At 34.6% G+C, this 14,659-nt stretch overlaps 1 protein-coding gene across 6 annotated transcripts in view; it reads left to right on the forward strand.

Annotated features, from left to right (window-relative positions):
* The window catches only part of SCN2A (sodium voltage-gated channel alpha subunit 2), a 75,651-nt gene that overhangs the window by 23,166 nt on the left and 37,826 nt on the right, over nucleotides 1-14,659 (forward strand). For 3 of the 6 annotated variants that reach the window (XM_077785014.1, XM_077785017.1, XM_077785015.1), the window contains exons 3-11: nucleotides 830-947; nucleotides 3,487-3,577; nucleotides 5,236-5,364; nucleotides 6,042-6,133; nucleotides 7,022-7,294; nucleotides 11,036-11,099; nucleotides 11,665-11,806; nucleotides 12,571-12,777; nucleotides 14,198-14,488. In XM_077785014.1, the coding sequence (XP_077641140.1) occupies nucleotides 830-947; nucleotides 3,487-3,577; nucleotides 5,236-5,364; nucleotides 6,042-6,133; nucleotides 7,022-7,294; nucleotides 11,036-11,099; nucleotides 11,665-11,806; nucleotides 12,571-12,777; nucleotides 14,198-14,488 (1,407 nt within the window). Of the gene's footprint in view, nucleotides 1-829; nucleotides 948-3,486; nucleotides 3,578-5,235; nucleotides 5,365-5,853; nucleotides 5,946-6,041; nucleotides 6,134-7,021; nucleotides 7,295-11,035; nucleotides 11,100-11,664; nucleotides 11,807-12,570; nucleotides 12,778-14,197; nucleotides 14,489-14,659 lie in introns of those variants that run through there. The other 3 variants (XM_077785016.1, XM_077785018.1, XM_021528587.2) reach the window with 2 other exon arrangements.

Genomic DNA, 14,659 nt, shown 5'->3' on the forward strand with positions numbered 1-14,659 from the left:
GATGATGGAAATAGACAGGACTTTCCCCAGATGTGTGGGAATCAACATAATTTTTTAAAAAAAACCTTACAGGTTTTATCCTTTGGATTTTAAAAACACGTTTATGTTTAAAAATGCTTTTTTTAAATGTTAGTAATATACATGAGTCATTGCTGAAACTGTGGAGAGACAGTGAAAATACCTGGGTACGGTGAATAGAGTGAATTCTTTATTAGGCGAAAGTAAAGTATGACAAGGAAAATAGATTTGCAGGTACAGAACTATCACAAGCAACAGTTGAAAAGGGAAGTAATACATTACTCTCAGAACACAGCAAAAATTGAATACATTAGTGTTATGTTCAAAAATTGTTATTGAACCCTCTTGGTTTCCATATTTTCATGATCACTTGAAATTTAGATCACTTTGAGTTACCTTTGTCTTAGTACTTTGATAATTTATGCTGGTTATTTGATTTAGGGATTGAAGTTGAAGTTTTAATTGCTCTCATTTTGGTTACAGTTACACACCTCAGTGTATATATTATACTGTACAAAAAGTATGCTAATTCTTCAAGAATTTCCTACATTACTTTCATACTTGTCTTTGTTTACTAGCTAGCAATATCAGGATTACTTATGATTTCTAAATAGATGCATTTAAGTGTTCATTTAATTGTATTTATAGCAATTTGGCTGGATGCTACAATGTGTGAACTAGACAAGGGGATTGGGTCAATGAAAAGAGATCATATTGGCCAAATATGATTAATGTTGAAATGAGAATGATTCAGGATTTGTAACTTGGTATCTTCTAAATGCTGTTTTTCATTCTCTTTCTCTTTTTCCAGACCTTTATAGTATTAAATAAAGGGAAGGCAATATTCCGATTCAGTGCCACCTCTGCCCTGTACATGTTAACTCCTTTCAATCCTCTTAGAAAAATAGCTATTAAGATTTTGGTACATTCATATCCTTTTCAAGTGGTTAGTCTAAAACTGTAATGAATGGGATGTTACTTAGTATTTAAATCATTCTCTGGCACATGTCCCAGGATCAATGTGATCAGTAGTGTTTTGTCCCTCTTCTCTCTACTATTTATGTCTTCTGTTCTTTTTCTCATTCTCCTTTTTCATTTCTGTTCATTGCTGGATCCTAATATAGTAATACCAGAAGCCAGACAACCAGTCATCGTCTTTTATGATTTCTGTATCTTCTTTCTTCCCCCACATAATTTTTCGTTCCCTCTTATTTTTTTCTGTAATCTTCTCATCTTTTTTTCATCTTTCCCCCTCCTCCACATTTTTCATAAACTGCAGATGTATTGCTCAGAATACTTTCAGTTCTTCCCTGACACTGTGTATTAAAATCAAATCTTTGATCCCAGGTCTGTGCTTTCATGAGTATTTAGTGAAAATATGGTTTCATTATTTCTTTTCATTTTCTGGTTCAGATAAGCTTACAGAAGGATAGATTCATAAAACAGGTTTCTTGTTTTGTTATATATGCTTAGTCTTGTATGTATCCCACCTGTCTATTTCTTGATCATTATTACATTATACACTTGTAAGCCTATTGATGTTTTAATTTCAGTCTTCAAGAAGGTAATGAGATTTCCACATTGCAGGTAGAGATTTGAAAAGCTAAATTATTATAATTACTTAACTATTATTTTGTCTTTTTCAATGTTTTAATAGCAGACTATAGTAGGCATCCCACTGGTCTGATCCCAAATACCAATATGAGCAATGAAGTCATTGACTTGAGAATGCCAGCTTACTTAATAAGGAAAAAATACAAATCTTTGCACAATTGTATTTACAGTAGTCTAACATAAGCACACTGAAGGTAGCTTTGCATTAGCATTGCATGTAGGGTTCCTAAGAATTATGTAGGTTAAATCTTGAAAGGACTTTTTTCAGTCTTGGTATATTGGAAGACTGATAATTACAGTGGTTGGTATGTGTTAGACATTGTTATCAATGGCTAGCCTACAAATTACTTCCAAAACAATGATGATACTACATAGCCTGTTGTCAATTTTCTTGCTACAGGTGCCACTACAAATAATTATTTTTCAATTATATGACACTCTTTCCCATATTCTGAAGCATTATTATATTGAGTTATGGGGAATAATATAAGATTGTGGGACTGAGGTGGTGGTGAAGAGCTAGTCACCAAAGTCAGAGTGCTAAAACAAGTTGTTTAAATTTATGGTAAGGTATATTTATAGTTATTTTTCCACTAATAAAAGTGTAGTGAGGATTTGCAACTCTAAGTGGACATTTCATCAAAAAGGATTTTGAAAGCCTATGTAAAGTACAGGGTGGTGAAACACTTGTAGCATGGGGTTTTAATGTTAAAAAATATATTTATTTCTCTTTTGCTCTGTTCATATGTGAATTACATAAAGAAAAGCTAGGTTCTCAGTAAAGGATTTTAAATATATTCGTTGAACAGAAAACCCAGAGAATTGTTGAATGTAATGCCACAGTTTTTGACAGCTCAGAAGGTAGAGGTATCATTATCACTTGAAGGATTTTTATTAGAGTAGACATGCAAAGAAAAGTTTTTGAGGGGAACCTCACAGTACTTCTCACCCCATTGTATTTGGATTTCTATTTAGGAACACCACATGAACCTGCAGCTGTTCTCAAACTCGAGCTTTGTCCCCTCTGTAGCTTTAGATATTGGTGCCATCATGTGGGCATTTCATGGTTCATCTGCATGGTTTTCATTTTGGTGGTTGTATTTTCTTTGGATCTTAGAAGAATGTCCGCAGTTCTGAGAACAAAAGCTTGTGAATTTAGAGTGGTTCTGTTCAAATATATTAAATCATTTATGACTTGGACTTGTTCTGGAGTTCTAGTCTGGAATTCCAGATTAGAATCTAATTGCAGTCTGGAATTGGACTTGTTTGTGGATTTATTTTTTTGAGAATCACATGGCCCATCCCAATGGCATTTATATTACAAAAGTCATATATAAAACAAACAGCAATAAAATACTTTTCTTGCTAAGATTTCCCCATGTTCTGTCCTACTATGTGGCAGCTACCTTTCAGTGTATTATAGTGACAAGGAAAAATGTTGATAAATGGCTAATTTTATCATAAAATATTAAAGTGAAGAAAATGTATTTTTTATTGTTTTGCATGCATGAAGCAGATCAGATTTTTCTAGATCATCTAAAAGAAATACTTTTTTTGTTGTTCCATGAAATTAGAAGCTGATACTTCAAAGGTTGACATTTTTTTTCAACAAGAAAAAAATGTTTTAGAGTTCAGGTGGTTTTTAAAATACCTTACAAATTTTCAAATTTTTAGGTATGACTGTTCTCTTGTAGCTATAAAACAGTGAATGAAATCTTTACAAGGCTTTTCCTTGGCTATTAAAAAACAGTAGAGGGATAGATAACTCCTGATAGTGAAAATCTCTAAAGCAGTGTGTTATTTGATACTCTTTTTATGAAATTTTCTGGCTTACATTCCTTAACTCTTAGCTTACATTATTCAGCATGCTTATCATGTGCACTATTTTGACCAACTGCGTATTTATGACCATGAGTAACCCTCCAGACTGGACAAAGAATGTAGAGTAAGTTAAATGGATTTTCTCTGAATGATATCCAATAATCAGAAATAAACTACTGTAAATTATATTAGGATGGCTTCCACTGGCAGCAGCTACCTTGTTGGGCCATCCTATCAACAGCTATTCTGATGCTATTTCCTTTGCTGTAGCATTAAATACAGATAATTGTGTCATGACAAGTTCTTTAATGTTCTTCCTGTTTGCAGTACTAGATGGAAAATGTAAGAAAAACTATTCTTATGATGATACAGAAAAAGTGGATTATAAATGTTTTTTACTGTGTTCAATGTCACGTCTGTGCAAGAATGCAGGGAAATGCTGTCTTTCATTTCTGTTGCAATAACCATTACAGATAAAGGAATCATCTTATGGATGGCTGTGTTGATCACAGTGCAGCTTTCTCTTACCAAAACCAATCTAACAGTGGAAAAGCTGTGTGCAAAATAAGTTATTTAAAAAATATTGAAATGGTTAGCTAATCATTGGTGCAATATGATGACTGCTTGACTAATTGGTCCAGTACGATGTCAGCTGCGAGGTGCTGATACACAATGGCAGTTCCAAAGCTGCAGACCACAGTGTGAAACTCTGTTCTTGGCTCTTCCTTTCTGCTGCTTATTCATTCCTTACTGCTTCGGCTGATCCGTACCTGATTAATCTTCAGAAATCAAAAGTGAAATCATAGAGCTATTAAGGTCAATGAAGACATTCTCATTTTGAGTTCAGTCTAAGCCTCTATGTATTCAGGATATCTAGCATGCAGTAAATATTTCTGATGAAGATTCATTGCTTGAATATTTCTTCATGTCTGTATATTGTACCATTTAGAGTTACAATGGATGTCCTCATCTGTGGAATAAAGTTCTGCAGGAAATAAATTTTTTAGTAATTGAGTGGAAGATTTTTATATTGGAAAACTGTTTTCAGATTAGCTCAGAGTAAGCTTTTTGAGCAGTTTAATTTTAATTCCTTTTCATTAAAGATATAAATTAAACTAAATTTCAGGATGACATCACTTGAACACAGAAGACTGAAATTACTCAGAATGCCAGAATTAAATATCTTTTCAATTTACATTTCAACTACATTTTTAAGTCAAAATGAGTATCTGAATTTTATTGGCATTCTTAAATAACTTTGATTGTTCTTGCACTTGTTTGATTCCTGTACTACATCTGTCTTGCTGTAGGTGAACTACTGGATATACCTACTCCATAACATGGTTAGAGAGCAATGAAGACTAATGAGAGTTGGCACTTGCCAACTCTTGGGACTAAGCAACATTTCAGCATAAAAATAACATGGAAGAAAGGAATTTTTAGCCTGAAAGTAAATTCTAAGATCCTAACATAATACATCTGAATGTTTTGTTATAACATGGACTCAGACTTGTCATAAACATGCACCAATGAAGTAACTGGGATTTTTGCATCTGTCTTATTGCAGAGAATGTAGAAATTGAATTTAAGATGTGGGTTATCAGTCTTTTAATCCTAATTTCATTCCTCATTCCTTATGGTATAAATTATGCAGATGTTAAAGTTGGTTTTAACTGCCATTATTTCTTATGCCACTTAAAGAAAATGAGAATAAAACAACTAGAGAGCATAAACTGCAAAAATAACATGATCTATAAACTCTGTCTTGCATATTTTCCTCAGATACACATTCACTGGAATTTATACCTTTGAATCACTTATTAAAATTCTTGCAAGGGGCTTCTGTTTAGAAGATTTTACGTTTCTCCGTGACCCATGGAATTGGCTAGATTTCACTGTCATTACATTTGCGTAAGTCTTCTACTTATTTTTTTTTATAAAAATTCTTCCTGGTAGCATGGGATTAGTGACTAAAAATTGCCTCATATCTTGTCAGCCAGAATATTTGGAGCCTGGACTTCCTGCAGTTTCAATATGTTTCTTCTACTCTTTTACACATTTTAGTATTTCTAGCCAAGCATGTGCTGCGGAGGCCAGCATGGTGTGCCAGCCCATTAGGATTGTGAATGCCATCACCCTGAACTGTTCATATCCTGTCTCCTTTCTGCATACCAGAATTAAAGGAATCCTTTTGACTTCCTGCTAATAGCTGACCAGATTAATTTTCAAACATCAAGTCAATGTGGTTTATTATGATAAAACTTAATTTAATTTTATGGCCAGAAGTATATTTATAACACAGGCAAAATACAGTGAACGGTGAAAAGGTCTTGCTCAAAGACCCAAGCAAATAGAATAAAATCTGCCTCAATTCTGAGTAACTGTGATTTAATCCTACAGGTATGTAACAGAATTTGTAAACCTAGGCAATGTTTCAGCTCTTCGAACTTTCAGAGTATTGAGAGCTTTGAAAACTATTTCTGTAATTCCAGGTAAGAAGTAGTTGGTGTCAGGTGTTAGGCCCCTCGTATCTCCAACTGTTATTTGTGTGCTGTCATTGTGTTTGTGTGTGAACTCCCCTATTACAGATATGTGACAGAGTTTGTGGACCTGGGCAATGTCTCAGCGTTGAGAACATTCAGAGTTCTCCGAGCTTTGAAAACAATATCAGTCATTCCAGGTGAGAGCGAGGTTAAACACCGAGGCTGACTTTTGTTCTACAAAGGCTGTACTCACATTTTCAAAGCATAAGCCTTGTTTGCTACACATTGTCGACAAACCAAAAAAGCAGGAATCAAGACATGTAATTTATTTAAATTGATTCATGCTTGTATTAGTTGTGTTTTCTACTAAAAAAAAAAAAATCAGCCTTTGAGTTTAACAAATTTTTGCATGAGATACTTGCAGTAAACAGCCTATGTGATTTGCATCTTATGACATCAAGCTTTCCTTTACATGTTTTAAATATAAGTTAATTCTAAGCTTTCATACTGATGCAAATTTTCTCATTTATTGAAGGCACTTGATACAGCAACTTAATTCAGTTTTAAGTTATGTCAAAAAAAAAAAAAAACAAAACCAAACTCTAAAGGATAGCATGGGCCATGCATGGGGTATCGTTCTAAAGATGTCTTTCTTCTCCAAACCATCACCCCTCATATATCGTAACAAGATTATGATGATATAATTTAAATGTGCACATATAATGTCTTTACAATGGGGTTACTTTAATATAGAATACATTGCAAAAGTTCATAGAAGAAAGGTTTGGGCAAGAAGCATCAGCAAAAGTGAACTGCTATTTATGTAGGGTTGAGCTATAGCATGAATAATAAAATCACTTGTTTTGCCAAAAACAATGTGTTTGGTATTTTTTACACTATAAAATAAGTATAAACTTACATATTCTCCTTAATATTTCCAAATAATAAGGCTTTTCTTTAAAATTATTGTGTCACAAATTACTAGTCTTTTTGCATGAAATCTTTATCAGGAAATAAGTCACATGATTTTGTGTGTGTGTTTAGTATCTATTTAACATAATAATAAAAATCTACTCTCTTTGCAGGCCTGAAGACTATTGTAGGAGCCCTGATTCAGTCTGTGAAGAAGCTCTCGGATGTGATGATCCTGACTGTGTTTTGTCTGAGTGTATTTGCACTGATAGGGCTGCAGCTGTTCATGGGCAACCTGAGGAATAAATGCCTGCAGTGGCCTCCAGACAATTCTACTTTTGAAACAACTGTTATTTCCATCTTTAATAGTTCCATAGGTGAAAATGGTACATTTATTAATGCAACAATGACAACATTTAACTGGGATGAATACATCGAAGACAAAAGTAAGGGTTAATTATATTATCTACTGCATTGATTTTCTGATATTGATTTAAACAGATTTGAGAACATCAATATCTTTCCCTTGCCTTTAAAAGTGTGTAATATGGCCAAGAAACATAAAAGCACTATTTTCTAGTAAATTTTCTCATAAGCCCACATCTGAATATCAGCTAGCCCAAGAATCCTGCCAGAGCAGGTAAATGTGGCTACGTTCCTTCTTCCTTCTGGTGCTGGGTGAGTGGTTTTGCCCCAGGCACCCTTGCACAGCACAGACATGCCTTTAAGTGAATGCTAGTGATTTACCCCAAGCTTTTCTTGCAAAATAAGAACTAGATTCCATATTTCTGTCTTTTAATTTGTTTCTTATCTTTGGAAAATCAAGAAATGAGCACTTTTTTCTCTTTTGTACCTCATAATACACTATTTCCACCATTTTAGGTAGTTAATGGTAGTACTGTGTTAACAAAACTTGTTTAAAAATTCAGATAGAATAACTCTGAACATATCTACAGTTGATTGCTATTCTGTCTTTCATAACAGTATTGTTAATCTCTCCCATTTATCTGTTCAGCCCCTTCTATTTATTTTAGTGTATTTGTTATATTTAATGTATTCATAATTATGTCTAAGTGTTTTTTAATAAAGTCTGTATGTATATTTTAACTGCTGACTATATCAATGAAAGTTAGGAAACTTCAGTTAAAGAACTAAATGCTTTTGGATCCAGGTCTCATTGCCTTATAATCTTTTAATATACTTATCATCTCAGCATGCTTGAAATATACAAATGCCATGCAGAAATTTTGGATGATAACCTGTTCTTAAAGCCATCTGAAGAACAGATTCCATTCCATTCCCCTTTAGTTGTTCCTGGTACGATGTCACACAAATAGAAAGGGTTTTTTCTTAAATATCTGGCCTACATTTTCCCAATTTATGATTGAATATATTACTGCATCTGCTGTGGACTAAGATAATCATAGACTACTTTATATTAGTCTTTATCCAGTTTAAAAACTCTTATCCTCTGCATTTCTGGTCTTTCCTAAGCAAATCAATCCTATTTTCCTCTTTGCATTTTTTATACCTATTTTCATTTGTTTACTTTTTCAATCTTTCCAATTACTCTGGCTTTTTTTTTCTTCTTGTTTTTATTTCACCTCTTTTTTTTTTGTTACATTTTTTGTATGCATGGTTTTTTTTAATGAGATCCTTAAATTGAGTGCTAACTTCTCTAGCAATTACTTCTAATTTGCATCTTTACCTCATGCCATGTATGCAACATTCCTACTAGCACACTTCAAAATTAAGTCATTTTTATGTCAGCACTGTATTGTTGGTTCACAGTCAGTTTGTATTTGTGGCAGTTATTGCATCTTTTTGTACAGTGGCAGCTGCAGCCACCTCCTGATATTTTGTATTTATGTATTTGATTTTGCCTTGCCAATGTAGCATTTTCTACTTGTCTCTATTGGAATAAATCCAATTGCTTTTGGACAAACTTGTCAATTTGTAAAGGTCATTCTAAATTTCAAATACCTTTTCTCCTAGCCTTATGTCTGCAGAATACTTGATGCATGTTTCTTCTGTTGTTTCATGTCTTGAATTGATAATGAAACTTGTTAGAAAACTATATGTAGCACAGATACCTGAGAGATCTTCAGAGTGGGGTCCTTATGAATTGACATTGCATCACTGGCAACTGCTCTCTAAGAACTTCTTTCAAGTGTTTTGTGGTATTTCCAGCCAGGACATATTTCCTGTATTTGTATCTGCAAGTATCATGTAGGATTTGTACCCATGACTGTTCTGTTATTAATTTGGCAGGAGACAGAAATATTTTTTTATATGGCATATTTTCTACAAACTCATATTTACTGGTTGTATTACTTTATCATTATTATTTTTGTATTTTAAAAAATCTTGTTTGTTTTCCAAAGTAGTGGACTGAAAGTGGAGCTGTGCCACATAAGAATGTGAATTAGTCCCACAGAGGGATTTGCAAGTTCTGCTTGGACCCTGTCTGCATCTTTAAACTTGTTTTTAAGTAGGGGTGAGAGGTCTCATGGGCTCTGACTTGGTGATCACCAGAATGTCTGAAAATGCATTGATTTCTTATATAATATCTGAGACTAGAATTACAGATATATAAATTATGGACATAATTTCTCTCTCTCTTTAAAATAAGCAGATTTTATGCTGCCTCTATCATATACTGGTGGTGACAGAGTAGAAGCAGTCAGTAGGAGCTGGTTGCAATTCCCTGCTTGTCTGTTTAGCATTAGCTCTCAGTTAGTTCATGCCAGCTAAGCTAGTCCACGCCAGCTGGCAGTGAATCTCACAGAACCATCTGCTTCCTGAGAACAGCCAGAACATACCTTGTTCTGGCAACTTTAGCTTAATGTGCCACCTGACCCAAAAATCTCCATTAGAGATTCCCATTTTACCCTAAGAATCGCAAACTAGAAATTGATGGCAAAATATGTTTCCTTTTCTGCTGCAAAGAACAAAAAAAAAAAAAAAATAGAAGAGTATGTTGGGGGCTCTTAGGCTTTCTGTTTCTTTAAATTATATTTTACCTCATCTTAATAGTTAGCCTAAATGTTTAAGTACATTCACCTGCTACAGAATTTTGTGTATTCGTTTTGTGTAAAATACAATAAATGCGTGGTTTCTCCCCCAGCCGCTCAAATCAAGATCGAGTTAGAAATTTCTTGAACATGTTGTGTTATCACAGAATCAATGGGGTTGGAAAAGACCTTTGAGATCATCTAGCCTAATCTATGAACTAACACCACCATGGTCAACTAGACCATGGCACTGAGTGCCACATCCAGTCTTTCCTTTAACACCTCCAGGGATGGTGACTCCAGCACCTCCCTGGGCAGCCCATTCCAATGCCCAGCCAGCCTTTCTGTGGAGAAATTGTTCCTTAGATCCAACCTAAACCTTCACTGGCTCAGCTTAAGGTTGTGCCCCCTCATCTTGTCACTGTGTGCCTGGGAGAAGAGGCTGACCCCCACCTGGCTACACCCTCCTTCCAGTGAGTTGTAGAGACTGATAAGGTCTCCCTGAGCCTCCTCTTCTCCAAGCTAAACACCCCCAGCTCCCTCAGCTGCTCCTCACAGGACTCGCTCTCCACTCCCCTCACCAGCTTCGCTGCCCCTCTCTGGACCTGCTCCAGCGCCTCAATGTCCTTTCTGAACTGAGGGGCCCAGAACTGGACACAGCACTCGAGGTGTGGCCTCACCAGTGCTGAGTACAGGGAAAAAATCTCATCCCTAATATTTCACTTTTTTTTGAAGGAATACTTGGATAAAATAATATTTAATTGAGAATTATAAATGAATAGTACTAACTGTTACATATCAAAATGCACTAATGAAGGCACATAATTGCTCTCATCCTTTACCTCATTTTCCTGGTATTTTTTTTTATTTGCTCACATACACAATTTGATATTCCACCCCTTGTATCTTATAATTTGGTTATGTTGCTAAGAATTAACTGCATAACTAACTTTTTATTTTCTAAAGGCTAATTTGAAGATTATGTAGAAAGTAATTTTCCTGTCAAAACAATACTTTCTGTGCTTTTCTCATTCCTAACCACTATATATTGCAGTTGAACAATTTGTTAGCTCTGCTAGTTCCTTTCAAGTGTAAAAGTCTATATAATTGTTCAGTTTTCATTAGGCAGAAGTATTATCTTTCTCATAACCTTTTTGATTTTTTTTTTAACAGGTCATTTCTACTTCTTGGAAGGACAAAATGATGCTCTGCTGTGTGGCAATAGCTCAGATGCAGGGTAAGAAAATGATCATCATTTTTCATTATGCATCAAAGAAAAATAATTAGCTTTTTAGAATAGCTCAGATAGTCAACTTTAATATCAGTGTACTGTAGAGTTGCAAATTATCAATGTTTTGCATTTGAAGCTATACCTAAATACAGCCAAATACAGCCATCTCTGTGATTTGAATTTACACAGGCACTTCCTTCAGCCTCTTAGGCTACTTTTGTCAAGGTAATCACACATGAATGATCTGTGCATAATTGTTGCTGCCAGCTTGCTAACAACTGTTTATCAGCCATACTACTTGGTGTTCTTCTCTTGTCCTGATGGGGATGTGTTATGACAAATTGTGGGGAAGGGTTGAATACTATTATATTATTAAAGGATTGAAATATTAGGAAGTAGAATTTAAAAGTGAAAAATAATAAACTATATATTTTTATCTTAGGTATGTAAAATAACATTTTACTTGTTCATAATTTCATTAGCAACTGGTACTCCTGAACAACTTTGTTTTACTGCAGCATATCGTAATGTAGAGTAGTTGTTAAAAATAGCATTTCCTCTTCTTTTGTAGTCAATGTCCAGAAGGATATATATGTGTGAAAGCTGGTAGAAACCCCAACTATGGCTACACAAGTTTTGATACATTCAGTTGGGCATTCTTGTCACTGTTTCGATTGATGACTCAGGACTTTTGGGAGAATCTTTACCAGCTGGTGAGGACTTATTAAAATAAACAGCACCATCACCAATACCATTGCTACACAGTATTTGCATAGTTATTTTCATTCACTTGTCCCTAAGGCCTTTGGAATGGAAACTGTCTTTAGTTTCATATATGTAAATTTTTGTCTAACACAATAAGGCCCTTATTCATTATTTAGGTTCCCATGTGCTTCCTAAATACATTCCAAGGAATAGCTGTTATTTTATGAAGATGGTTAAGCATTATTGTTTTTTTACCTAAATGAATAAATTAATTTAAATTTTTAAAGTAAAACATGCTGTAAAAAGATGCTATGTTTAATAGATTTGCAGTCTAGTAAAAATATGTTTTGTTTGAAAAGGTTACACCTTGTCCCTGAACTACACATATCCTTACCTGAAGGGCTGTAATTTTCTCCACAGTAGCATTTTGTATAATGCACTGTTTTTGTGGCAGTGTAGTTTGGGACTGATGAGACAGGAAGGTAAGATGCTGATCAGTGGCCCCACCTACTGTTAAATTTAAAGGCTGTAATGTAGATTCTTATTGGTATAAGTTCTGAACTATTCAGAACTGGATATTCCTTGACAGTAGTAGACACAAAACATTTTCATATGTATTCAAGATATAATATTATTTCTATAAGGAAAAAGTAACTAAATAATCTGCTAACATAAATCAATCTTATGTTTCTAAATTATAACACAGAGGCTAACTTATTATGCAACAGTATTTAAAGTCAGTTTTAAAAGTGTATTATCTCTTTTTCTCCAGACTCTGCGTGCTGCTGGGAAGACATACATGATATTTTTTGTTTTGGTCATTTTCCTGGGTTCTTTCTACCTGATAAACTTGATCCTGGCTGTGGTCGCCATGGCCTATGAAGAACAGAATCAAGCAACAATGGAAGAAGCTGAGCAGAAAGAGGCAGAATTTCAGCAAATGCTGGAACAACTGAAAAAACAACAGGAAGAAGCTCAGGTATCCCTGTAAAGTAAAATTTCTTCTTCCATTCATGACCATGAACAGGTGCTTTGTGTCCACATATGAGAAAAATTTTACTCCCCTACTCCTAACAATATATTACTTTGCCTCATAATTCCTTAATTGTAAACAATCTCTAATGTTTTCCATTGCACTGTTTCTGCTGGTTTGAATGAACCTGTTAATTTTGTGACAAATATAATAACCAAAAAGCTAAAGCATTGGATTTTCAAATTGGAGATCGAAATCAACTTTTTACCGGAGCACTTGAACAAGTTGCCCAGAGTGCTTGTGGAGATAACCAAAAGCCATCTGGATGTGATACTTGGGCAGCCTGCTTTAGGGTGACCCTGTCTCCTGGAGAGGTGGACATGATGACCTCCAGAGGTTCCCTTGTAACCTCAACCATTCTGTGATTGTCTAAAATGGAGGTGGCCATGTGGAAAAAAAAAATCCAAAGAGTAATTGTGCTTATAAAGTAACAGAAGTAAAACTATTGTAGGTGATGGTGCTTCAGCAATATTTAGCTTTTTCTACTCCCTGAATATCTCTCATGGCAGAAAGCCATAGCTTTCCAGTTTTAAAGAGAGTTGGGAAAAGTGGAGAAACTGAAGAAAGTGCTTCTGTGGTACAAATGAAATTATTATGTTCTGCTTTGAAATTACTTTTCATTTTTTGAAGGCTCTCACATCTTTAATAGAAAAATTTATAATACCTGCTTGGCATGTGACCTCATAGAGCAGAAGTTGAACTATGTCTTCCATATAAGCATATGCAGTCAGCAGTCAGGGTTTTTTGGTTTATTGGTCAATTGCCATCTGCTGGGGGGAATTCTGAGAATTTTTTTGGTTGTTTTATACCACAGCTTGTAAATAAATGTTAACAAGATGCTCCACATGTTTTAAAAATCAAACAGCAACAAGTATATAATAGTGTGTAGTTTAACACAAATCTCTGATTATTATTTTCAAAACTGAGATATCAACATTACACAAGATTTTTACTAGACTAGGAGTATTCAAATCCCATCAAAATGTTTTAACAAAGTGTTGCTTCCTGTTAACAGGGATTTTACCACTTGTTTGAGCCTTGATTCTTTATTTTTACATACTATTTCAGATGAAAAATTCATTGCAACATATTGCTTCAATCTGAAACAGATGGTTTTTAACTTGGTTTTATGACAGCACAGTTTTCCCTTGGGTTACTCTTGCTCCTGGTTTACGGAGCAATGGCAAATTATGGCTCCTGTGGTATTTCACAAATTACACTTATGATATGCTGGGTTTGGTGAAATAGAAACATTGCTTTTATATTAAAATAATAATTTCTTTAAGAGTGGCAATAAATTTGAAATAGTGAGTGGGGTGTGTATTTGTATAAATGCTGTAAATTGCACATGTGCTTGTATGTATAGGCGGCGGCGGCAGCTGCGGCAGCTGACTCAAGAGATTATAGTGGAGTAGGTGGAATAGGTGGATTCTCCGAAAGTTCTTCTGAGGCATCAAAACTGAGCTCAAAGAGTGCTAAAGAGAGAAGGAATAGAAGAAAGAAAAAAAAGCAAAAAGAACAGTCTGAAGGCGAGGAGAAGGATGGGGAAGAATTTCACAAATCTGAATCAGAGGACAGCATCAAAAAGAAAGGTTTCCGATTTTCCATTGAGGGGAATAGACTGACATATGAAAAGAGATTCTCTTCCCCACACCAGGTACCATAGTATTATTACCTTTTAAACACCTTTTTTGTCTATTCATCATATAAAGAAAGCCCTGTATAGCAGTTTGGTTAATTCTTGCAAGATACCACAGATTCAGTAATATCCTAAATCAAAGACTAACTGAATAAAAACTGTAAGAATTTGAGAGATTTTGGTTTTACT

The sequence above is a fragment of the Lonchura striata genome, chromosome 8 (genome assembly GCF_046129695.1).
Source record: "Lonchura striata isolate bLonStr1 chromosome 8, bLonStr1.mat, whole genome shotgun sequence".
In the NCBI taxonomy this organism is placed as follows: domain Eukaryota; kingdom Metazoa; phylum Chordata; class Aves; order Passeriformes; family Estrildidae; genus Lonchura; species Lonchura striata.